The sequence below is a fragment of the Mauremys mutica genome, chromosome 6 (assembly GCF_020497125.1).
Source record: "Mauremys mutica isolate MM-2020 ecotype Southern chromosome 6, ASM2049712v1, whole genome shotgun sequence".
NCBI classification, from domain to species: Eukaryota; Metazoa; Chordata; order Testudines; family Geoemydidae; genus Mauremys; species Mauremys mutica.
This window is the reverse complement of record NC_059077.1, coordinates 38,829,673-38,855,760: the sequence shown is the minus strand read 5'-3', so window position 1 is coordinate 38,855,760 and position 26,088 is coordinate 38,829,673. Positions and strand designations below refer to the sequence as shown.

The window sequence follows — 26,088 nt, the reverse complement described above, 5'->3', positions numbered from 1 at the left end:
CCACTGACCAGTAGCAATCTGACATCACAAGCTTCCACAGTGGAATTGCCACTCACTTCTCAGCTGCCAGCGAAGCTCTCATTCTGGTGTCCCTTTACTGGAGAGCTGAAGTGAGTTTCGCAAATAGATCCAAGAAGGCGGCCTTTTGCATCTGAAAGTTGTGCAGCCGCTGTTCATTGTTCCAAACCTGCACTATGATGTGATCTCACCAATGTGGGCCTGAGAAATGAGCACTGATGCAGTGCTCCATCAATAACCTTGAATCATTTTTTGCTATGACCCTCAGTAGTCTCTCCTCAAAGAAATCATCATGTCCCCTGTTGCTGCGGTTCTTCCTGCAGCTCTGCTATTACTAGAGGATTGTGCGTTCTGTATTTGTAACGTTCATGACAATAGCACAGAGTTCTGCAGGCTCCATCCTTCTGTCAGAGATGGCAGGCAGCTATAAGTGCCATGCAGGTTTGTGGGTTTTAAAAAAATAGCATAAGAATTATGGGATAGGGATGACATTACGGGATGGAGAAAGTTTAAAGTAGATTAAAACTTCATAGCCATAAGAACAATGGGACAATAGAACAGGCTGCCTCAGGAGGTTTTGGAAGCTCCTTCACTGGAGATTTTTAAAAGGAGACTGGAGAGCCATCTGTCTTGACTGGTTTAACCACAACAAATCCTGCCTCTTAGCAAGGGGTTAGAGTAGATAACCCTTGGGGTCCCTTCTAACCCTATTATTCTAAGTTGCATGCTAGGAACTTGACTCATCTCCCAGAGATCACTGAGTGAGTCATTTCTATCCCACCACAGGAGAAAACTTCCCAAAAGGCATCACGCTAGAATAGTGGTTCTCAACCAGGGCTCCAGGCCCCATTGCAGGGCCGCAAGCAGGTTTCAGGGGGTCTGCCAAGCAGCATTAGACTCGCTGGGGCCCAGGGCAGAAAGCTGAAGCACCACCGCATGGGGCTGAAGCCGAAGCCTGAACAACTTAGCTTTGTAGGGGCTTCTGTGGTATGGGGCCCTAGGCAATTACCCTGTGTGTTACCCCCTAACGCTGGCCCTGGCTTTTATATGCAGAGAACCCATTGTTTTGGCACAAGTGGGTCATAGAGTTTTTAGGGGGTGGGGGAGGGCTCAGAAAGAAACAGATTGAGAACCCCTGCGCTAGACGGTAGCGGTTTGCAGGCTGGGATACGCACCCATGGTGCGCGCACTTTGCATCGACCCAAGCACTCCTGGTGAGTATGCGCAGCGCCGAAGCAAGCAGCCAAGCCTGCAGCTACAGGAGCTATAGGCTGGCGGAGGCCACTGTCCGCCAACGGAACTTGCACCTGCAAGAAGCGTAGCACAGGCACAGGGTGCGGGAACAATTTGTATCATGGGGGTCGGGGCGATGGTCAGTGGCGCTGCCCCTCTCGCTCCTGGCTCCCTGCGCCTTTCCCAGCCCCACGCTGGTCCCTTGCCCCATCCCACCTCACGCGCGCCCGGGGCGGGGGCTCACCTTGCCGTTGGTCGGAGGCTCCTGGATGTAGATGTTGCTCATGCTGGCGGCGGGCGGGGGCGGGCTAGGGCGGAGGGGAGGGGGCGCCGCGAGGATGGACCCGGCTCCGCTGTCGCTCTAGTCCCGGCGCTGCGGAAGCCCCGACTAGCCCCGCGAACCTCCCGCCATTTTGGACCCCGGGATCCGGCGCCGCGACGCGGGGGGGAGGCAGCCGGGGCGAGAGGCCGAGGGCGGAGTCGCCGCACAAGCGCAGAGAGACGCGCCGCCTCCGTCGCGCCTCTTAATCCTGAGGCTGACCCGGCTCCTCCGCCCGTCAGCGGGGCGATTTCACTCAGCCCTCCTCGCCCTGTCTAATGGTACGGCCCGGAGTGCGCCGCCCACAGGCCTCCGGCCGGGAAGCGCCACCGCCTGGGTTCGACTGCGCTGGGGGAGACGCTGCAGGGCCCTTGGCCCCATGGCGCTGCCAGGTGAGAGGCCCGCCCTGGCGTGGGGGGAGCGGGCGCCCGAGGAGACCCTGAGACACCTGGCGCGGGAGGCAAGGAAGGGAGCCTGGCTGCCCGGGGCCGTCGGCTCCCCGCATGGGCGGTGGGGGCGCCCCACAGTGAAACATCCGGTCGCCCTTACTTGAAGGGGGCAGGACCCCTCCTGGGAGAGTGAGTAAAGAGCAGGGGGCGGAGGGGAGGGTGCCCCCATAGACGAGATGGGAGACCAGACCAGGTGGGGCAAGCCTACAAAAAGGTGCCCAGGGTGAGAACACAAAGTGAAGCTTTAAAAGAGCCAGAAGGCGAGTGGGGACCGTGTATCAGCCTGGAGGGGAAGTGGCCACAAAACAAAACAGACTGAAGGAAAGAAACCCAGATTTCATCTTGTGGAAAAGTTGGTTTATATTGATAGGTTAAAGCCAGAAGAGCTCATCATGATTATCTAGTCTGGCATGCACATTGCAAGCTACATAATCTCACCCGCCCATTCCTGTAATAAAACCATAATCTGGCTAAATTACTGAAGTCCTTGAATCATGATTTAAAGACGACAAATTACAAAGAATCCATCATTTACAGTACTGTAACCCAACAAGTGACCTGAGCCCCATGCTGCAGAGGAAAGTGAAAATCCTCAGTCTGGCTCCTTTCTGATTGCAAATATGGCAATCCGTTAGACCCTGAGCGGGTTCATGAAACACACCAGCTAGATACCTGCGGAAAAAATATGCTCCCGTCTAATGACAAATCTCTAGCTGTTGAAGTGGAGATATTTGTTGCTAAGAGTTGTAGATAGGCCATATGCCATTGTAGGCAATTTCATCATAGCATCCCCTCCATAAACTTATCATGCTCTGTCTTGAAACCAGTTAGGGGTTTTGGCCACACCTGGAGTATTGTGTCCAGTTTTGGTTCCCCCACTATAGAAGGGATGTGGACAAATTGGATAGAGTCCAGGGGAGGGCAACAAAAATGATTAGGGGGCTGTGGCACATGATTTACGAGGAGAGGCTGAGGGAATGGGTTATTTAGTCTGCAGAAGAAAAGAGTGAGGGGGAAATTGATAGCAGCCTTCAATTACCTGAAAGGGGGGTTCCATAGAGGATGGAGTTAAGATGTTCTCAGTGATGGCAGAACAAGAAGCAATGATCTCAAGTTGCAGTGGGGGAGGTCTAGGTTGGATATTAGGAAACACTGTTTCACTAGGAGGGTGGTGAAGCACTGGAATGGGTTACCTAGGGCAGTGGTGGAATCTCCATCCTTAGAGGTTTTTAAGGCCCTTAAAAAGCCTTGGCTGGGATGATTTAGTTGGTGTTGGTCCTGCTTTGAGCAGGGGATTGGACTAGATGACCTCCTGAGGTCTCTTCCAACCCTAATATTCTGATTCATTGATTCCAGAACCTCACTCTGATAGTTAGAAATCTTCGCTTAATTTCAAACCTAAATCAGTTGATGGACAGATTATAGCCATTTGTTCTTGTGCCATCGTTAGTCCCTAATTTAAATAGCTCTTCTCCCTTTTTATTCCTCTGATGTATTTGTAGAAAGCAGTCGTATCTCCCCTCAGCCTTCATTTGGTTAGGCTAAACAAGTCAAGCTCCTTAAGAGCAGGGCCGGCTCTAGGCACCAGCGGGCCAAGCACCCGCTTGGGGCGGCATCCTGGGGAGGGCGGCAGATGGCCCCGGTGGACCTCCCGCAGGCATGCCTGCGGGAAGTCCACCGGAGCCGCCGACCCGCAACCGCCAGAGCGCCGCCCCCGCCCCAGCAAATCCTAGCCGCGGCTGGGAGTTAAAAGGCTCCGGGCTGCCCGCCGCGGCGGGGAGCCCTGAGCCCTCTGATTCCCGGCCGCGGCTGGGAGTTAAAAGGCTCCGGGCTCCCTGCCGCAGCGGGCAGCCCGGAGCCTTCTGATTCCCGGCCGCGGCTCGGATTTAAAAGGCTCTGGGCTCCCCGCAGCGGGGAGCCCAGAGCCCTTTAGACACGCCTGCCGCCCTAAGGGCGCACGGACTGCCCCCCCCCCCCCCCGCCCAGGGCAGCAATTCAGTGTGCTGCTTGGGGCGGCAAAAACTCTAGAGCCGGCCCTGCTTAAGAGTGTGTCTATGCAACAAAGAAAATCCTGTAGCTAGACCATGCCAGCCGACTCGGGCTGCGAGGCTGTTTCATTGCTGTGTCGGTTTCTGGGCTCGGACCGGAGCCCAGACTCTAGGACCCTGCGGGGTGGGAGGGTCCCATAGGTTGGGCACCAGTCCAAGCCCAGAAGTCCACACAGCAATGAAACAGCCCCCAGCCCAAACCCCTCCCCCCCCCAGCCCAAGTTGGCTGGCATGGGTAAGCCAGGGTTTTTTCTTTGCTATGTGGACGTACCCTAAGTCTCCTCTTGAAAGTATGTTCTTCATTCCTCTGACCACCCTAGTAGACTTTCTCTGCACCTGTTCCGGTTTGAATTCATCTTTCTTAAGTATTACAGATGAGGTCTCACCAGTAGTTTGTAATATGGTAATAAAATTTCCTTATGTCTGCTGTAAATACCTTACCTGATGCATCCTAGGATTGAATTAGCTTTTTTGATGGCCGCATCACATTAGTAGCTTATGGTCATCCTATAACTGACCAAAACTCCAAGGTCTTTTTCCTCCTGTCGTTTTCAACTGATATGTCCCCAGCTTATAGAAAAAAATCTTGTTGTTAGTTCCTAGGTGCATGAGCTTGCACTTTGCACTTTTAAATTTCATCCTATTGCTATTGTTACCTAGGGTTTTCAGAAGCTAAAGAAGTGGTAATTTAACTGTTTCTCTCCAAGCAGTGTCAGGAATAAATCAGTGGGGACACAGCTTCTCCATCTGATCAATGATTGGCACAAACAAGAGTGTTTTTACCTCAAACTACTTTTTTATTAGGTCTCAAGCACATGCGCACGCACACACATGCTGTAGCAGTAGATTCAGATTTAGGTCTGAATCTACCAAAGTTTAAGATGGTTTTGAGGAATCAACAGCCAGCCTTCCTGGGGCCCTCCTTCCATCTAGCTACTGGAGAACTTAGGTGTCAGATCCTTGTCTAAAGAAAAGCTTCCTCAGTCTGATCCAAAGCATATTCTTTCACCTGATCTTTTATAGCTAACTTTAAACAAAGCATATAACTTACAGTGACTCCTAGTGGGTCACCATAGTAACCCCTAAAGGGTCACCAATTCTCGTAATTTCGGCAAACTACTTATCTCGTATCAAAGCATTTCTAGTCATAACAATAAAACGTATGCGTCAGAGACACTTAAAACCAAGGTCGGCTGTCCAAACAGTCCTTCTATTTTCACTAACTCCTTGTCCCGTCCTCCCATTCAGATTAGTTGAACTGCAAACATGCAACTGCACGTTCTTGCCTCTCAGGTCCAAAATTATTCCTAGCTATGCTATGTGGAGTTTGGTTTTTCAGCTAGCAGTGACTGAACATACAAGATGGCTGATGGCAGTATTGCCACATTCTGGGGTTACCACAGGAATGTCAAATTCTGGGTAACACTATTACTCCAGTTTTCAAGGTCATCCACCCTTCTTGTATGATGTTCCAGTCCTCCTCCATATTGGCAATACCTCCCAACTTTGTGTCATCTGGAAATTTTATTAGCGTACTCCCATTTTTTGTGCCAAGGCCATTAATAAAAATGTTAAATAAGACTGGTCTCAAGACTGATCCCTGAGGAACTCCACTAGTAACCTTCCTCCAGCCTGACAGTTCAGCTTTTGCTATGGCCAGTTGTAGTCTCCCGTTTAACCAGTTCCTTATGCGTGTTTTAATTCTCATATTCCCTATTTTCTCCAGTCGTAAGTTTCAAAAAGAGAGACAGGCAGACACAGCATTTGGCTTCTTGGATGATCTATTCCTGATCATAGGCAAGGGAAGGAGATAATTCCATACTAATTCTGATGGGTCTCTCTGCAACATCACCAAATACTCCTATTGCAGCCCAGTAAGTGTGGGGATGAACAGAAATATCCTGAAATGACTACAGTCCTTTCTCTCAAACCAAATCCAAAGGGTTGTTATGAGCAACGGTTTCTCCACCTCCATAGCCTCTGTCTGCAGTCCGTGTCTCACAAGGCTCAGTTATTTTCCTTACCTTATTCCATATCTATGTGAAACCACTGGGAATGCTGGTGACAATGTACAGGCTGAATTGCCAACAGTATATAGATGATATCCAGCTCTGCCTCCGCTTAATGTAGACCGTAAATAGCTCTGTATCCAAATTTTCTCAGTATGGAAATAAAGTAGAAGAGCAGTTGAATAAAGGTGAAAGCTTGCATCCAAGAGTTTCAGCTATTTGGACCTACTAATTTAAAACTTTAATAGCTGCCGTCTAACATCCTCATGAGAGATCTTTATGGAAAGAGTGTAATCATATGAGATGACTAAATCATCTGGCTTATCCCCAAATACAGAAAAGAAATATTTATTGAACAGTTTTGCCTTTTCTTTGTTATAATAATAATTCCACCATTTCCATTTACTAATCGTCCAAAACCATTGTTAGGGTTATTTATGTTCTTATATACTTTAAAAAAAAAACTCATCCTTTTTGTACTTAACTCTGCTGGCCATAGATTTCTCCTTGTGTTCATTTGCTTCCCTTATCAATTGTCTGCAATTCATAGCTTCTGATTTATATTCATTATTGCTAACTTCCCCTTTATTTCATTTGTTATATATTGTTTTATCATTATTATTATTTTCTATAGCCCCTTTGACTTCCCCTTTAAGCCAGGTCAGTTTTTTAACAAGTACGGCTTTTCTGGATTGTGGTATTATGGCTTTTGGGGCATCTAGTAAAGTGTTCTTAAACAATTCCCAATTATCATTCACATTTTTGTGATTAAATTCTTTCAGCTGATATGGCTCATAATTGTTTTTAGTTTTGTGAAATTTGCCTTTTTAAAGCACCAAGTGTATATATTACTGGTTTGGACTTTATTCTGCCTGCATCTAACAAATGTGATCAAATCATAATCACTTGTACCTAAGCTACCACTAATTTTTAGTTCTGTGATGAATTCCTCTTTATCTGTAAAGATGAGATCTAATATAGAATTTGCCCGTGTTGGATGCAATACTTCTTGAGTTAGGAAATTGTCATCTAGAATATTTAGAAATTCTGAAGATGTGTTAATACTGACAGCATGTGACCTCCATATGTCACTCAAACTTAAGGCCCCCATGATCACACAACTTTTTTTTCCTATATGTTATAGATATGTGTTTAACAAGCAGGTCACCCTGTTCCTTAGTGTGATTTGGTGGTCTGTGTAGCAGACAATAACTAAAAGCACAAAATGGGAGTATATCTGTTAGGATATTGACTCTGAATGCATATGGATCACTTTCTTCTGAGTTCTTATTGACTTGGAAACAGATAATGTCATTTTTGACAGAGTGCTACTACCCTTTCCCTTTTGCCCACTTGATATTTCTTAAATAAATTATAGCCATTGATTTTTGCATTCCAATTGTGCAAATATTCCCATCAGGTTTCTGGCACCAACTGGATCAAATTTTTGTTCATAAATGAGCAATTTCAGGCTCCTAGCATTGGCATATACATAATTAAAGATTTTTTTTTCTCTTCTTGTCCTTTGGTTCCTTGATTAATTGTGTTCACAGCATCTCAGTTTTGTGCTAAATGAAAGCCCATATCTTCCCTCTTCTTACTCTCTCCTTTTGTTATTAGTTTAACGTCCTCCTAACTACTGTAGCCAGCCTGTCCCTGAGAAAATTTGGTTCCCTTTCTACTGAGATGAAGGCAATCCAAACTGTACAGCCAATTCTCCCCATAAATGGACCAATATTCCATGAAGTTAAAACCCTACATCCTCACCACTTGCCTAGCCAGAGGTTCACTTTCAGATCTTTTGACTTCTTGGAGATCCTCCATGTCCTTTGGTGAAGGAAGACAGAGGATCACTTGGACATTCTCTTTCCTCAGCAGCGTTCTGAGTTCCCTGAAGTCATCTATAATCTATGAGATATACCACAGTGCAGTGGCATTAGGGCTGATGTAGACTATCACCAGTGGATCCTTACCCGTCAACTTCAGAAGCCTCTCCAATCTTAGTGTGACATGACAGTTCTTGGCTCTGGGAAGGCAGCATGCTGCCTTTTATCTGTCAGTCCTTGGCAGAATGTTCTTTCTATTCTTCTTGTTGTAGAGTCCTCAACAAAGATCATCAATCTTCCTTGGCCAGTTGAAGATCTCTTTGTAGGCAAGCTTGTTTTCTTACAAGTTGGGCCAAGCAGACATTCACAGGTGTGTCCTGTACATCTCTCTGTTCCATGGACCAGCCAGATCTTCTGAGAGATCTTCCACAGTTTCCACATTGAGGACCTGGTATCAATGGTAAACTTCTAGCTGTGTGGAATTCCTCCTAGGTCCTCTTCTCTCTGGTGGCTGCAGCCTACCCATCTTTGTCAGCCTCCGACTGTGTAGAAAGCCACCTTGACTTCTGCCTTTGGTCATTAAGAACTGCTACGCCTTTGCTGAGTTCCTTTCTCTGTGACTCCTTGGTGGCCAGTTTGTCTCTTCCAGGAACCTGAGATATTTATGTTTCCTGAACTCCTTTCAAAACTATCATGTTAGCTACCTCTGTTCACAGCTCTTGAGTTCACCTCGCAAGTGACTTTTTATACCAAGTCTCCCGGCTTAGTTCAGCTCAGCCCCACCCATCACTACCAGGGAGTAATTAACTACTGAGACTTCAAACAGCAGGGCTGATCAAAGGTAAAAGGGTCAGAACCACATGGTTCAGGTCATGGTTACCAAGACACCAGCAAACAGAGCTGTCTCAGCTGATTACTCAGGAGCCCACAGCCAGCTATGCAGCCCATACACAGAGAACAAACAAGGATGAGAGATTGCCGCCTCCTCAGCAGTCTCTTCCCTCTCTGCCATTCCTAAGTCCTGTGGTCTTGCAGCTTGCCACATCTCACCATCCTTCTAGGCAAGTGTCCCACTTCTGAAGACCTCAACCAGTGTACTGAAGTGGGAATCCTCCTGCTGAATTTAGGGAGTCTGAACGAGATGTGTGTCAGGGAGGAAATGAGACTGGCAGAAAACTCTGCTTTATAATATGCATGTGCCCTGTATTGCATAGCTTGTCAATGTCCTTTAATACACTGGCAAATTAGCTTTCTAAAACTCTTACGTGTGGATTTGATGGGTCCTTGGTGTTCTGCAGAGCTTCATGAAGACAATGGGCTTTCCAGCAAGCCAAAGATAGTTTGCTAGGAGCTGATGTACTATTTTGAAGTTCCCATTTAAAATCTGGTTATTTTTATTTTATTATTTTTATGAGGCCACTATTTATTTTTCCATTGCAGGGCAGGAGGAGTAGGAGGGGAGTTTAAGGGGGAGAATCAGTTTATAGTTGTAACCTATAGTTGAAGTGCCAGCAGCTGCTCCATAATGAAGTTATGTCATGTCAGTGTAAGCAAAGAAGAAATGGGCAGTCAGCTTGTTTTTTGAGAGTTCCTTGGGGACAAAGAGACTATCTTTTTGTTCTGTATTTGAAAATCACCTAATACAGTGGAGTCCAGATCCATGACTGGGACTCATAGACACTAGGGTAATATTAATAATATATGATAATGGGGGGGGTGTTTTTTTTTGTGTCAAGAATTTTGTATATGTAATTTCAATTTAAGTCTGCAGAAGTATTCTGTTATTAATAATAAGCTTTGAATATCTTCTGATGTCTTTTCAACTCAATTAAGCAGCCATGACAAAAGAATCAGAAAAATACACAAATGAAATTATTGTGCAACTTTAACATCACTTTCAGAAGGCTAAATTCTTCAGATTTTTTTGTACAGAATATCCTACCATAGGCAGAATTCTCAGTGTCTGATTTCTGATGTTATCTGACCTGTGCTTGTTTCTACCCTCTTTAATTTTTTTACATCCTAGCTTATTGCTTTACAAAGTATATAACATATTCTACTTTAATACCACAAATGAAACTATTTCTGCATGAAAGCATCAGCTAAGACGCTGAGTTACTAAATTAAAATATAAAAAACAAAATATTAAAAGTAGGGCTGTCGATTAATTGCAGTTAATTCACGTGATTAACTCACGTTTTAATTACACTGTTAAACAATAGACTACCAAATGAAATTTATTAAATATTTTTCGATGTTTTTCTATATTTTCAAATATATTGATTTCAATTACAACACAGAATACAAAGTGTACAGTGCTCACTTTTTATTCTTTTTTCAGTTACAAATATTTGCTCTATAAAAATGATAAAATAAATATTAATTTTTAATTCACCTCATACAAGTACTGTAATGCAATCTCTTTATCGTGAAAGTGCAACTTAGAAATGTAGATTATTTTGTTGTTGTTGCATAACTGCACTCAAAAAGAAAACAATGTAAAACTATAGAGCCTACAATCCACTCAGTCCTACTTCTTGTTCATCCAATCACTAAGACAAACAAGTTAGTTTACATTTACAGGAAATACTGCTGCCTGCTTCTTATTTACAATGTCACCTGAAAGGGAAAACCGGCGTTCGCATGGCAGTTTTGTAGCTGGTATTGCAAGATATTTACGTGCCAGATATGCTAACCCATTTGTATGCCCCTGCATGCTTCGGCCACCTTTCCAGAGGACATTGTTCCATGCTGATGGCGCTCGTTTAAAAAAAAAAAAGTGTTAATTAAATATGTGACTGAACTCCTTGGGGGAGAATTGTATGTCTTCTGCTCTTTTACCTGCATTCGGCCATATATTTCATGGTATAGCAGTCTCAGATGATGACCCAGCATGTGTTGTTAGTTTTAAGAACACTTTTGCAGATTTGACAAAATGCAAAGAAGGTACCAGTGTGAAATTTCTAAAGATAGCTACAGCACTCGACCTAAAATTTAAGAATCTGAAGTGCCTTCCAAAATCTGAGAGAGATGAGGTGTGGAGCATGCTTTCAGAAGTCTTAAAAGATCAACACTCCAATGTGGAAACTACAGAACCCGAACCATCCAAAAAGAAAATCAACCTTCTGCTCGTGGCATCTGACTCAGATGATAAAAACGAACATGCGTCAGTCTGCACTGCTTTGGATCGTTATTGAGCAGAACCCATCATCAGCATGGATGCATGTCCTCTGGATTGGTGGTCAAAGCATGAAGGGACATTTGAATCTTTAGCGCATCTGGCACGTAAATATCTTGCGACACAGACAACAACAGTGCCATGTGAATGCCTGTTCTCATTTTCAGGTGACATTGTAAACAAGCCGGCAGCCTTATCTCCTGCAAATGTAAACAAACTTGTTTGTCTGAGCGATTGGCTGAACAAGAAGTAGGATGGCGCTGACTTATAGGCGTTAAAGTTTTACATTGTTTTATTTTTGAGTGCAGTTATATAACAAAAAAAACCCTACATTTGTGAGTTGCACTTTCATGATAGAGATTTCACTACAGTACTTGTATGAGGTGAATTGAAAATATTACTTTTGTTTATCATTTTTACAGTGCAAATATTTCTAATAAAAAATAATATAAAGTGAGCAGTGTGCACTTTGTAGTGTTGTATTTGAAATCAATATATTTGAAAATATTGAAAAAATCCAAAAATATTTAATAAATTTCAGTAGATATTCTATTTAACAGTGTGATTTATCACGATTAATTTTTTTGAGTTAATCGCATGAGTTAACTGCCATTAATCGACCGCGCCCTTATTTGTGTTTAACTCAGTCTAGAAATCATAATTTAGATTTCGTATCTGTGGAAATATGTATGTACAATTAAAGCATGAATGCATATGACAAATTTTATATAATTTGTAATGATTGTAGGGTGAATGAAAATCTGTTTTGTGTTTTCTTAAATCATTTTTTTATTTAAATTGGATTTTGGATTTAAATCGGATTTTTTTTAATTTACATACAGATATAGTTAAAAAAATTGGTTGAAACTTATTTTTTAAATTGACAATCTATGTTAAGGCCTAAACTTATTGTAATCTATTAAAGTCAAAAATACAAGAAATACTGTTAATCAGTACATTTCCTGATAAAGTATTAAAGAAAGTCAAAGCTCTGAACTGATGGAAGTCACTGGCTAAGCACCTGGAACCAGTTTTTGCTGAAGTGCTAAATCAGCTTTTGACAGCAGTAGCCTCTTCTGTAGATGCAGAGAGAGTATTTTCTTCGTTTCAGTTTGTTTCAACTAGTTCAGTTCAATGACTACTTCATTCAAAGTTTAAAAACCTGTTGGGAGTTGGAAATGTAGGAAAGCTTGTTTTCCTCTTCCAATCTATAAACAAAAAACAAGGTGTAAGAGGATGATCTCTACTATTTAGTGATATTTCAGAATCACATTCAGTAAGACCCACAGGTTTACTCACAAACCCAAGGAAAGCTGACAGACTGCTGCTATCCCTGAGTTCTTGAATCCAGTATCCAGGTTTCATTCACACAGGTACAGAGTGCCACACCTCAGTGATCAGGTGGAAGGTAGCAGGCTAATGAATTATCTGTCAGATATGTTGGGACCTGAGGTCCCTGTCTGATCTTTTATATACAATATTACAGATCACTTTTTATCAGCACTCCTTATTCTTTAGCCCAATCACTTCTTTTCTATTTGGTAATATTTACTACCCTATATGATAATCCTTGATTACATACTAAGTTATATAACATGTTTTTCTAAATTTTTAACAATAACAAAACTATCAATTCTAGTTATCTGACAGAAACTTCCCTCATTTTCCCTAGACACACCAAAAACTCAATAACAGAATGTCCAGATGTTACAGTTCATTGCCAGGAACCTTTGTTCATGCTGTCCTATCTCGAAAGATTATACAGAGGTCATAACCATACTCAATTATGCAGGCGTTCAGAATCTACATATATATTGCTCATATATTACTTATGCATCTATTTATACACTAATTGCTAATCAATTATCCACTGAGTAAGGATTAGGCCTTTATCATGTTATATGAGGTAAGCTTACCTAACTGATGCTTCATTTACTTATATACTAGTTCTAAAATCTTGAAGGACATGGCGACCAGAAACAATCAGTTAAATTCACTAACTATAGATAAACAAAGAATATATTAATAAATTTGTTAGTTTAAGGGTATTTCTAAACAGAAATTAAAAACCCCTGGCTGGCTCATGCCAGCTGACTTAGGCGCACAGGGTTTGGGGTAAAGGGCTGTTTCATTGTGTTTGGGTTCAGGCTGGAGCCTGAGCTCTGGAACCCTGCCCCCTCGCAGTATATCAGAGCCCAGCTCCAGCCCAAGCCCGAATGGCTACGCTGATTACTGAACAGCCCTTTACCCTAAGCCCCGTGAGCCCAAGTCAGCTAGCACAGGCCAGCTGCAGGTTTTTAATTGCAGTATAGACATATCCTTAAAGACAAAACATATTATGATAAACTTTTTTTTCCTATGTATCCAGCACATTTAAGGTAGTTTTATTTAATTTATTTAATTTAAAATTTTGTTTTGGGAAATTCTTAGTTGAATTTTATTGTCTATCCAACTAGAGCTTGACAAAAATCATTAGTGACAAAATCTAGTAAATAAGACATGCATCATTCACCATTTTCTAAAATAAAAAAGTAAAAATTAAGACTCTAAATGTAAATAAAGCTATATAATTGCTTGAATAAATGTATATAGATAGCAAAAAGAAGCCCCACATTTAGTTTAAAAGCTATATTTAGTTGTAATCGATACATTTTAATGGTAGGCTGATTTTCATTTGTTGCCATGCTTTAGGAAAAGAACTAAAAAATAAAAATGCAAAACATCATTAAAATAGATTATTCCAGTCATTCAGAGTGGATGTATTTAAAAGTACTTGGCACTAATTGTTTTAACATAGAATATCAGGATTATTGTGATAGGATACACTGTAGAAAAGTGACTTTGGAGATGTTGTAACACCGTAGTATTCTGTTTCCCTTTACATTACCAAAATAAGTAAAAAGGGTGAGAGGAGGTGCATGTTATGGGAGCAGCTTATGCCCCTTCTGAAAGTGTGGTAACCTGTGTGCAAGCACCAGATATGATTGTCATTCACCTCGGGGGAAATGGTTTAGGAATGGGTAAAGGGGTGGACTTAATGTTCAGAGCTAAGAGCGACTTGAGCCAAATCTGAAACTTTTCCCAGGAGTAAAAACTATTTGGATGGGCAGGTTGTGATACTGGGTATGGCAGGAAGCTATGAAGCCTCCATGAGTTGACAAGGGTAGGAGGTCTGCGAACAGGGAAGTGGCCAAAATCATTGATGGCAAAAGGGAGTTGGTGATTTCTCGTCCTTACGTAGCATATCTGGCAAGAGTTATTCAGGGCGGCTGGGGTTGACCTGCAGACTTAGAAGCTGATATGTTTTTGGCTGGTATTGAAGAAGGCATCAGAAGATTTCTGGGAACCAGGCTAGATATGGGGGAAGGCAGCCAAGCTAATTGCTGGTGCCTCCTGGTGGCAGACGTCCAGTGCAGGTACTCCATAGGGAATGGATACAGTGATCAGATAAAATAGATTGAGAGGATTTAAAGGAGGTATTCTTTAAAGGAGTGGAAATGGGTGTTTAGGGACTGGTACGACAGGGAGTAAGCCCCCCTCATTTGGGGAGGGGGTGAGAGGTCCCAGCAGTGGGATTGCTGAGAACCAGGAGGGGTAAAGGGGAGTGCTGTCCCCGGGTGTATGTAAATAATTAGAGAATTATCTGCACTGTAAACTTTTATGTGCCAGGTACTCCCAGACATTTAGGAATAAAGTTGCAGCCTAATTAAAACACATCCAGTGTTGCCTGTCCTTCCAGCATAGCCAGACAATAGACCAGATACTAGGTTTTCTAATAGACTTTTCTAATGAATAAATCACTACAGAATGCGTATGTACTTTAACGCGGTGTGAAGTCAAATAGAAAAAGGATTAAAAGAAACTAAGTTCTAATTAGTAACACTCAATATTAATGGAAGTTTGTTTGCTTTCAGGTGGAAATAAGGATAATATCAGGGCAGGATGCAAGAAGTGTGGCTATCGTAAGTATGAAGGCAGTATAAAGATGCCAAGAGTGCAGTTTCTCTCAAACTTCTGAAAGCTGAGCTCTCTCTTTGGGAAAATGAAACGGCTCCCCCTCCACATGCACACATACACAAACACACCTCCTCTGCAGTTCGTTGTTAAAAGCCTGCCTATCATAATTTATACTTTTTTTAAAAAAATCTGCTCCCTACTCCCACACTGTGGGAAAACTTAGTGTAGATCTTCATCATAATACCAATTTCACGTCCATGAAAAATGTGTCATGGGCTGTGAAATAAGTCTTTCCCTGTGAAATCTGATCTCCTCTGTGCTGCTGGGAGCACCCCAGCCTGCGGCACCTAGTTGCAAGTCCTGGCTGGGCTGGGGAGGGACAGAATTTGTCCTTCCCTAGCACAGCCACTCTCGGGAGCAGATCAGACCACCTCTGAGTGCCTTCCCCTGCTTCAGGAAGCTTTGGTGTGGGTCCCCATCCAGTGCAGCCAGAGGAGGCGGGTCTGATCTACCCCGCTACTGGGAGCGCCCCTGCCAGGGGCTTCTAGCTGCAAATCCCTGCTGGGCTGGGGAGGGACAGGACTTCCTCTTCACCTGAAGGGCTGCTCAGGGGCAGGGGGATCAGACCTTGGGTTGGGACCTCCAAGGTTACAACACAGTGAAATTTCAGATGTAAACATCTGAAAACATGAAATTGACCAAATTTAAAGCCTTCTCACTGTGAAATTGATCAAAATGAACCGTGCATTTGGTAGGGCCCTAATAATGAGATACTACTTCTTTCCTACATGTTTCAGTGAGAAGTGAAATGGCTAACAAATTTGACATTTTAAAGTATCCTCATTGGTATCTGAGTTGGCATTTTGATGAATGAGCAGTTCACATCTGAGAACTATTGTATCAGGCTCTCTGCAAGCTCAAACAAGAATTTTTGAATTGGTTACAGTCATTTCACGTTTTGAATGTTTTCTTCACAACTATATCAAATATACATTTTTTTTTTTTAATGAAAGCTGAGACTTTAAAGAACAATTCAAGGGCTCTTCCTCCCCTTCTTCCTGCCCAAGAACACTGTCCCTTTACATGCCCACACTTTGGGCACATAACACACTACCTTGCAAGTACTGTAGCTGTTCTTTATCATTTCCATTGTATGTTGTGTTGCATGGGGAGCTCAGTGATTATGCTCTCTTAACATCTTAGCACAGAATTAGTTTTGATCTGGTTTATAGTCTATCTTTAAAAAAAAATAATACTAAATCTTATTACATGTTTCAAGTATCAGAGGGGTAGCCATGTTAGTCTGGATCTATAAAAGCAGCAAAGAGTCTTGTGGCACCTTATAGACTAACAGACGTTTTGGAGCATGAGCTTTTTGTGGGTGAGGCATGCATCCGACGAAGTGGGTATTCACCCTTGAAAGCTCATGCTCCAAAACGTCTGTTAGTCTATAAGGTGCCACAAGACTCTTTGCTGCTATTACATGTTTGATACTATTTAAGTAATTAATTATTCCCTTAATTATTAATGAGCATTTTGTGGACAAACCTTTCAAACCATTTTAATTGATTTAGTAAAAGGTTACGTGGTGAGAGAGGTAGTAGACTTTCTTCCAGCAAATTTTGACACTGCGTTGCTTTACTTGTCAACGCCTCTGAAGGCAATTAGATGTTAGTATAGAATTAATTGTTTGATATGTCCAGTGTTCTAAACTTTCTGGATATGAAAGAAATTAGGAAAGCCAAGTAACCTATCCTGTTTTAATGTTCCCTACTGCTTTGGCTTCAGGAGATTATCTTTGATGTGAAGAAGCTGTGTTTGTAGCAGTAACTAGCCTGGTTCCTTTTGAGACTTCTAGCAGCCTTTCCCTTTTGTATGGCACTAAATTATTTTTTCAACTAACAGCTTTACAAATTATCATAGATTTGGAGCTCCCTTTATTCACATTTTTCCCCAGGTCCATTATTTCAGATGAGTTAGGAGTTTCTGTTGCCTGGATACAAATTTAGGATTTTTGGCCCCTAATTTTTTTTAAAATACACATTGCTACGGATAACTGCTGCTACAGACAAAGTGTTCTTTAATGAATAGCATTTCTAATATTGACTGTATTAAAAAGGAATTTAGTCTATTTATTATCTCTAAGCTAGAAATGTTATCGCTTGTTACAGTAATTGGGAGAGGGTCGTAAGACAGTTCACTTCACATTTATCCTGGAATTTTGTTTTTGAGCTGGTCATAGAAAGAATATATTGAGATTTTATTTTATTTTTATTTTTTTTAAATGGCAAGCAGTCGCTTCCACCCCACATCTACCTTCCTGGTTCAATCCTCTATGTTTCAGTATAAGTTCAGTGTAAGCTAGCTTCAAATTCCTTTTTCCTAATGTATCTGTAACGCACTAGAAACACACACATGTTTTAGAAAATAATGAATGACTTAGTATGCATACACATTTTTAGTTGATAACCTTTGGTTACTGCAGGTATAATTTGTCACTGGAAAGGAGTAGACTCTCACATTTCACTCTTTTTAAAAAAAAAAATTAATTTGGAAAACATTTCACCTTCCTTCAAATCAGTTCATCAGGGAAGGGTATGCAACACATTCACAAATAATGAAGATGACTATGCAAAAGCTTTGAGGAAAGTGATTCTAAAAATAAATTGATGATTGATGGGAATAGCACTGGATGCTAATTGGAACCCTCACTCCCTAAGACAAAAACATCTCTGCTCTGTACACAGCCCCAAACTTTGCAATAGTTTTTTTAAGTGATATTCCTTTATTTTCCCACTGACAAACCAAATTAAAGTCCATCCCTTTTGTAAAATCTGTGTAATACTAAAATGCATATTTCTCAGCACAAAGCAGTAACTCTTTAACATTATTTTATAATTTGAACTATTTCTGCTCATGGCTTACTCTTTTGATTTTTATTCAGCTGGTCATCTGACATTTGAATGCAGAAATTTTCTCCGTGTGGACCCCAAAAGAGACATTGTTTTAGACGTTAGCAGTACGAGCAGTGAAGACAGCGAGGAAGAGGAGCTGGGGAAACTGCAGGCCTTACCAGAGAAAAAGAGTATGTTTTAAGTAACAGAGCCTAATCCTAAATTGGGAAGCTATCTTGTTTAAAGTCCTGTAACTGTCATTTAACTCCTTTAGAGTTCACTTTTTACTCTATCTTATCCGGTGACCTAAAAAAATTGCTTTTCTGGCATGGCTCCAGGCTGAAGAGATTTGAGACCCCCCCTGACACCTTGTGGAAAAATGAGAAAAGCTTCTACTTAAAAACATTTGACCAAGGTTTTCAAGCATGGGTGCCTACATTTAGGCTCTTAAATCCAAAAGATTGTGAGTTTTGGAATGTGCAAATTCTCTTTTCCTCTCTCCTTTCCCCAAGTAAATGATGCCTCTTTAAATGATTTTCTTTGTTCAGTCTGTTTCTTCTCTCTAGTTCTTAATCATTATTATGTTTGAATGCAGCTAGTAGTTTTGATTTGACAGTTAACATTTAGAGGGATAACTGCTCGCTCTCTGTCTTGGGGAAATGAGGCTCAGCCTCTATAGAGAAAGAGAAAACAGGTGGTGTTAATTAGTCCACAGTATGCAAGTTCATCAGAAGATGATGCAGGAGGGCTAAGGTTTCAGCCTACAAAAAGGTCCCAGATGGTGGATGGGGGGGGGCTGTTCTAGCATACTATGAGCCCCCAATTTAGGAATGCTGGGGCATGATATTCTGCTGTTACTTTGCAGTTAGTCTTTATTATTCTGGGAGCATGTGTTTTAGATATGGATGCACTTTTCTTAATGTTTTTTACTCATTTGCATTATTATTGCTCTCTTATTCTAGACCCTGCCTCCACTTCATAATCAAAATCCTATCTGTGTGCATGTCTACACTGCAATCGAGGTGCAGCAGGTGTAGTCATACCCAAGCTATCTTTAATCTAGCTAGTGTGAGTAGTATGGTGAAGCCACAGCAGCACAGGTGTCAGCATGGGATGTGCAGGCACACCTGGGACTCTAGTACTAACTCGGGCAACTAGCCCATGCTGAAATCCTTGCTGCTGTGACCTCACTGCTATTGGTACTCTAGCAAGATTAAAGCTAGTTTGGGTATCTCTACATGAGCTAAAGCCACACCTCTAACTCCTGTGTAAACATACTCTGTGAAGTGGATATTCTGATGACATTAGGAAGGCAAGTTAGAGAGATGTGTTCCAACATAGCCGCCTGTGTTGCTAGAACACTTCAAAAGAAATGCTTGGACCTCTCTTGGCAAAATGAGATGCTGAATTTGCTTTCCCAAAAACCCTTTCTTTTGAACTTGTGAATAGGAACTAAGTTGTTCAGAAAAACTACTTGTGGACCTAGGGATTTTTAAAACTATGGCTCTAAATGGACACTCATTTCGGGGAAAAAATGGTAAATGTAGCCCTAGACAGAAACAGTTAGTTGTACGTAGATGTTTAGAGGATATTGTCTAGTATATGTCTAGTATAAATGTTCTTCCTTAAGTTGTAGCTGCTCTATACAGCATTTCTGAAAACTCATCTAGGTTTTTTGGGAATGTTTTCTCTCCCATTTTTTTAAATATGTCTCCCACTTCCTGATGCTTGTTCCACTAAACCTCAAAAGTAATTTTGACAGAAAAGAATGATGGTCACACCCGATTTTAATTGGATGGACAAATTCAGCATTAAAAGGTAGATGTTTCCTGGGAAAAATCTAATTCAAAGGCTGAAGGAAATATTATAATCAGATACGATACATCCTTGCATCTGGTGTCATGGTATTAATGTTATGGAATTACTTAAAATAAACACTGGCAACCTTAATATTATGAATTTTGAATTTATAAGTTTTACATATCTTTATTACTAAGATCTCTTAAAACTGAAATCTGTTGTCACACAGGCACATACAACAGGATCATTGTGGACATTGCTCCACCCATCAAGACTCAGGTTAACAATTTTTCCCTCTAGACCTTTTGCACACTGCTCAATTTATCTTTCATACACTTTATCCAGCAATTTGCCTGTAACATCTGCTCTGTTGGGTGGACTGTATCCTGGTCTTAATGACTGAACCATGTTAATGAAGTGAGGGTTCTCAATCATACAGAAAGGAGAGTTTGTCGCATAAACAAACTGAGAATTTTTTTCATCAGTTACCTCTTTTTGTAATCTGCTGGTTCTTATCACAAATTTATCTATGGCTGTTTCTGGATGAGGATTTTTTTTTTATTTTTTTTTTGCTACAGGTGATATACTGTGGCTATGTGACATACATGATGTGACTGAAACATTATCATTGGGAGATAACTCTGAAACTATAGAAAATTATGGTGATCTTGAAGGTGGATAGTCTTCAGAATCCTGTATATTCAGGATGGATTCTGCTAAACAAAATAAGTCAGTGCAGTTATTTAATCATTATTATCATACTGCTCATTTAGTATTACTCATTGCATTCACTGACACTCAGTACTACTTTAAAGGCGAAATTGTAAAAAGATCTGCCTATTTCAGCTATTTATTTTTTATCACAACTCCATCTAAAATCATAGTACCATAGAGTAACAACTATATTTTTTGCTCAAACGTGAGAATTCAAGAATAGTCCAGAAGGAAGACAGGCAGTCTTTAAGAAAGAAGCATGAAATAAATAAGTTTACCAACCTGAAGATCCTGCATGTTCAGACATGTTCCTTTCATCATCTTCAACACAGCTTCCTCCTGAGAAGGAACACTTCTCATGATGTTGTTTCATTTGGGCAACCAGGCCTTGCATTTCTTTGTTGCACTGTTTGCATTTTGCACGCATGCCTATCTTACCCACAGGTAGAGGAACTTCATTCAAATATTCCCAAACTGGGTCTCTTTTATGGCCTGTTGCCATTATAGGTTTTCCCTTCTATTGAGAGAATCGTATGGTAGATCTCAAATCAATGAAGGCTGCAGTCAGAAAGACCTCAAGACTTCTGGAATATGCTGCTCAAACAGTTTCACTTTTGTTTCTACTGCCTGTCCCTCCCTTCTCACATTTATCTCCAGGCTTCTTCACCTTCTCCAGATCTATTCCTCTTCTATTCATTCAACTTTTTGAAACTTTGCACTTTTAGACAGCAGTAAGGGATTGATTCTGTGTATGCAAATTTTCAGAGGGACAATAGGGTTGAGGTCTGTTATTTCTCACCTCTATATATTATTTATTTATTTTTTAAAAAATTTGCGGTTAACAAGCATGTTATCTCTGGAGAAACAAATCCACAGTTAGAGAACTGCAAAACTAAGCATCTCTGACAATATCTTCTAGACTTAGCACTGAGTCCCATTGGGTAAATAGAAAGATTAACCTAAATAATCTGTACAGAAGCCTGTGGAACCCCATAAGATTGGGTCCCTAATCCATGAACTATTGGAACTCCATTTACAAAATTTTTCTTAAACATTACATAAATATATTGTCTCATACTATAGAATTAGAATTTATAATCCCTATTCCATGATGAGATCTTTGAGCTATAATGTATCTTAATTAAAACTATCTTTTCCTCAAAAAGCATTTTATCAAAAAAATCCGATTTAAATAAAAACCGATTTAAAAAAAAATTCATTTATTTTTTTTCCACCCTTTTTCCAAGGGGTTTCTATTTGATTATTTTCCATTACTTTGACAAACAGAGGTGACTGCATATCCTTCATTGACATAAAGGATGGCCCAGCTTACAGACTTCTTTAGCAGTTTTCTCCTGATCTGTGGGACTAGACACAACCTGGTTGGAGGGAATTGGGGTTTGGTTTGGGTGAGTGTTCCTTCTTGGAAGGACCCAGATCAGTACAGTACTCTTGTTTTAAGGTTCTTCCATTGTGGCATTCTCTTGTTTGGGGACTGATGTGGTCTGTGGCCCCATTATCTGTCCTACCTTCTTCGTAGGCCTTGTTGTTCTTTTATGAGTTTGCATAATTCTTCCACAAGGAAATTTTAAAGGTATTAAGTATCAGAGGGGTAGCCGTGTTAGTCTGGATCTGTAAAAGCAGCAAAGAATCCTGTGGCACCTTATAGACTAACAGACGTTTTGGAGCATGAGCTTTCGTGGGTGAAAGTGGTATTCACCCACGAAAGCTCATGCTCCAAAACGTCTGTTAGTCTATAAGGTGCCACAGGATTCTTTGCTGCTTTTAAAGATATTAACAGCAGTTGTCACCGGCTGCCAATTTTTCTCAGTAATGACACTTTGCCTTTATCTAGTATGTTCCATTTGAATATTTCAAAGTGTTTGATGAAGTAATTTGCCCGCAGTCACCAGCATAGCTGGGAATTGAACTTAGGTCATCTAGGTCACAGTCTAGTGCTCCATCCATCACTGTATCCCTTTCTGCCATGTGTTGTTTCCCACACACACTTTAACATAATTTAGTACTAATGAAATATACTAACTGAACTGCCTTAATCAAAGTTTGCTTTTTTGTTTAGTTTTTTAAACCAGTGGTTCTCAACCTTTTGTACTGGTGACCCCTTTCACATAGCGAGCCTCTGAGTGTGACCCACCTTATAAATTAAAAACACTTTTTAATATATTTAACACCATTATAAATGCTGGATGCAAAGCGGGGTTTGGGGTGGAGGCTGACAGCCCCCATGAAATAACCTTGCAACCCCCTGAGCGGTCCCAACCCCCAGTTTGAGAACCACTGTTTTAAACTAAACAGAACAGGAAAAATGAGGGAAGCTACAGTGGAGGCTTCCCCACCAGTGTTTTCAGTCACTACCTTGACAAACTACGTGACTAGAACAACAAACATTTGATTCTCCATGCCTGTTCAGACCTTTGTACCTCTGGTGAGACTGCCAACAAAGGGGTCAAATATGCTATTATTTTTTATGATATGTGCCTTATACAGTATCCAGGTTTATCAGTACCAAGGTGGTTGCTGCAATATGCTGATGAGCCACAACAAGTGCTTTTTGTGAGAGTGTCCATATACAGTCTAGACTACACACACAAATATTAAATGAGATGGGGGGGACATGTCTGTTGTATTCGATACATGTGGAAAATAGGACCTCCTTTCAGGTCTTTGAGTTTCAGATAAATGAGGCTTGACTGTTACTAAAGAGTTAAAAATGACATTAGCATGGAAACCCCCTGAAGGGGATGTAAGCACAGATATACTGTTTTGGAGGAAGAAGGGCAAGGAACTGCCTCTTATGAATGTAGCAGTTTTTACCATGTTTCACATACCTAATTTCTCGGTACTTAGATGCAGGTCCTTTACAATGTAAGTTGTGTAACCAAAGTGTGGCTGCTCTGCAAAATATTTGAAATGAACCTGCATAATACCACTTGGTTACAAAATGTTTTGGTCTTGAAACAAACATTAGCAATAAAAAAAAAATTACTGATTTCAGTGAGAGTTTTTAAATTAATTTTGAAGTTAAAAAGGAAAAATATTTTGTATAAAATGCAATTTTTATATCCACAGATACAAGTCAGGAGGAGGAAAAGAAGAATCTAAAAAGAATAAGCAAAGAAAAATCCAAATCAAAGAAATTAAGGAAAAGGTAACTTACAAATACCTAATTAAGCCCAAAACAGAATTTTCTTAATATTTTAAAGTCCAAAATATATTTACCAAATTGTTATATCCTCTGCACGTTAACCTTTATTTTTGCTTCTACAAAAGCACATATACTAAATTTGAATGTCTGATACAGAATTTTTACCCTATAAAGCTAAACATACTAGTAATCTTTTGCATACAAATCAGGAACATGGCTAAAAAGTGATAGACATTGCCATTACAAATGCTAAAAGAAAACTCTTGTTTACTCTAAATAACAAGATAAAACTATGTAGAATGAGAATTTAAAATAATACTTTATTTGCTTGATATTCTACCAGTCACCATACTAAGATTCTGTTCCTACAAAGATTTATGCAGGAGCTTAACTTTATGCACTGTGAGTACCCCCGTTGAAGTCAGTTGGGGCCTTAAGGTGTAGCTATGTTAATTCTGCACACTAACTGTCCTTGTGGACCCTGCTAGTGTGCACTAAAAGTTCCCTAGTGCACTTTGACTATTACTACGAAGAAGCCAAATCCTGCGTACCTTACTTTCACAAACAGTAACAATGAAGTTTATGGAGCTATTCTCAAGTAAGGTAAAGAGGACCGCTTCCCCCCCTCCCCCATTGTATTGTTAAATTTTGTACTTAAAACCAAGTTACTACATATTCATGAAATATTCTAAATGTCACACCAGATTTCTCTCTTATTAAACAGACAATTCAGTTTAATCAAAATGTATACATCTTTTGCATCTGGTAACATCTGCTCTCTGAATTGGCAGGGATTGTGGAAACGGGAACGGTAGTACAGCCATTTGTTTTAAGATATTAAGTTAGATTTTATTACTGTAGGTTTTTTGGTCAAGGTTTCATCTCCTTATGTGCCTTGTTTTCATGCTTTCTGTCCATTTTTTTAAGACCTAAACATATAAGATCATTTTCCTATCAATAAAGTTTCAACCTTGAAATGTCTACATTCCATATTTTGGAAAATGCTGTAGGCAGAGCAAAGAAATAAAATTAACATTTAAACCAGTAAGATACAATTAGTAATTAATTTACAAGCATGAGTCACTAACTCTTTCCAAACATAACGAACACATTTCTGAACAATGTTAGTTAAGGAGTGCTTTCCTTGCTTTCCTGGTGAGGCAGCCTCATCAGAGAGGCCAAGGTTTGGATGAGCATGGATATGATTGGTTTACCCATTACAGGCTGGAGTGGACAACCTCTATACCTACTGCACGAATTCATGTGTTTATACAATCTCCAGCATTAAATTCAGTGTAGAAAGAAAAATAAAGTGAATAAATGATTCACCCATACATACCTGATTGATGTAATCTGTATTAATTTTTTTAACAGATCTTATTCATCAAGTGTCACTGAAGAAGAAGATCCAAAACCAAAAAAACAGAAATCTCACAAAAAAGAAAGGAAAAAGGAGAAAAAGAGTAAATCTAAGAAAGGAAAACATCACAAAAAAGAAAAAAAGAAGAGAAAAAAAGAAAAACATTCATCATCTGATAGTTCAGACTCCTCTAGTAGCGACTGAGGAGTTAGTGCGTTCAGCTTTCATTACCCTGAAAGATTAGGATTGTTTACCTTTCAAATCTATCCTATATGTGCTTTACAATACTGTCAGGTTAAAAAAATTATCTATATATTTTAAAAGTACATTTATTTACAAATATCCACACCTTAGGTTATTAAAATGAAATATTTGGAGGTGGGAGGGAAATCTACATGTTGTTTTTTGCGATTAATGGTGTTTCGCTATTTTCATTCTATGCAAGTTGGACCAAGAAAATAGACTAATTGTTTAAACTTTTGTGATTAGTTCATTTCTAGTCAATTTTTGATTGCTAGCTCCCAGGCATGACCAGAATATTCAGATTGCTAACACGTTCAGGGAAAGATTTGAACTAATTAAAATGTGCTTTCCACTGGAATTTTTAACAAAATTTGTTGAAACATTTTTATTAATTTTAAGTTTTCTAAAATCTTGATTTTTATTAAAATAAAAACATACGTGTTTGACATAATTCCATATCAGCCACCACTTAAAAGCAATAAATAGAGACATTGATGAATAAAAATAAGGACATTGAGCTAGAAGAAAGGTGGGGGTTTTTTTTTGTTTGTTTGAAGGGACAGAGTAAGGGAAGAAATAGTAAATATTTGCTACAAATAAGAACAGTCTTTTAAAACTGATCTGGTAATGTACTTTGAAACACATTGTCGAAGAAAAACTCAGTTCTCACTTTTTGTTTGGATGCAGCAAAATCAAATACTTTATTATTTCTCCAGTAATTACCATGGAGGGAGAGAGTGCCATAGGACACAGGGTCCTGGACAGGTCTCTCCACTGGTAAACAATCACAGCAAGCCTTTATACCTTTTACAGACAATTTCTAGCAATAATACAGACAGTAAAAAGCAACAAATACATTTTGTTTATACATAAG

The 26,088-nt window shown here is 40.4% G+C and overlaps 2 protein-coding genes across 4 annotated transcripts in view; one reads left to right on the top strand and one right to left on the bottom strand.

Annotated features, from left to right (window-relative positions):
* CWC27 (CWC27 spliceosome associated cyclophilin) overlaps positions 1-1,674 on the bottom strand; it is a 207,011-nt gene extending 205,337 nt beyond the window's left edge. For all 3 annotated transcript variants that reach the window (XM_045020822.1, XM_045020823.1, XM_045020824.1), the window contains exon 1: positions 1,496-1,674. In XM_045020822.1, the coding sequence (XP_044876757.1) occupies positions 1,496-1,537 (42 nt within the window). In that variant the 5' untranslated portion in view covers positions 1,538-1,674. The remainder of the gene's footprint in view (positions 1-1,495) is intronic.
* A 139-nt stretch (positions 1,675-1,813) lies between these two features.
* Positions 1,814-25,857, top strand: SREK1IP1 (SREK1 interacting protein 1). Its single transcript, XM_045020825.1, has 5 exons — positions 1,814-1,962; positions 14,995-15,042; positions 17,982-18,122; positions 23,536-23,614; positions 24,986-25,857. The coding sequence occupies exons 1-5, from the start codon at positions 1,950-1,952 to the stop codon at positions 25,173-25,175; spliced, it is 471 nt and encodes a 156-aa protein (XP_044876760.1). The 5' UTR covers positions 1,814-1,949; the 3' UTR covers positions 25,176-25,857.
* The last annotated feature ends 231 nt before the right edge of the window (positions 25,858-26,088 follow it).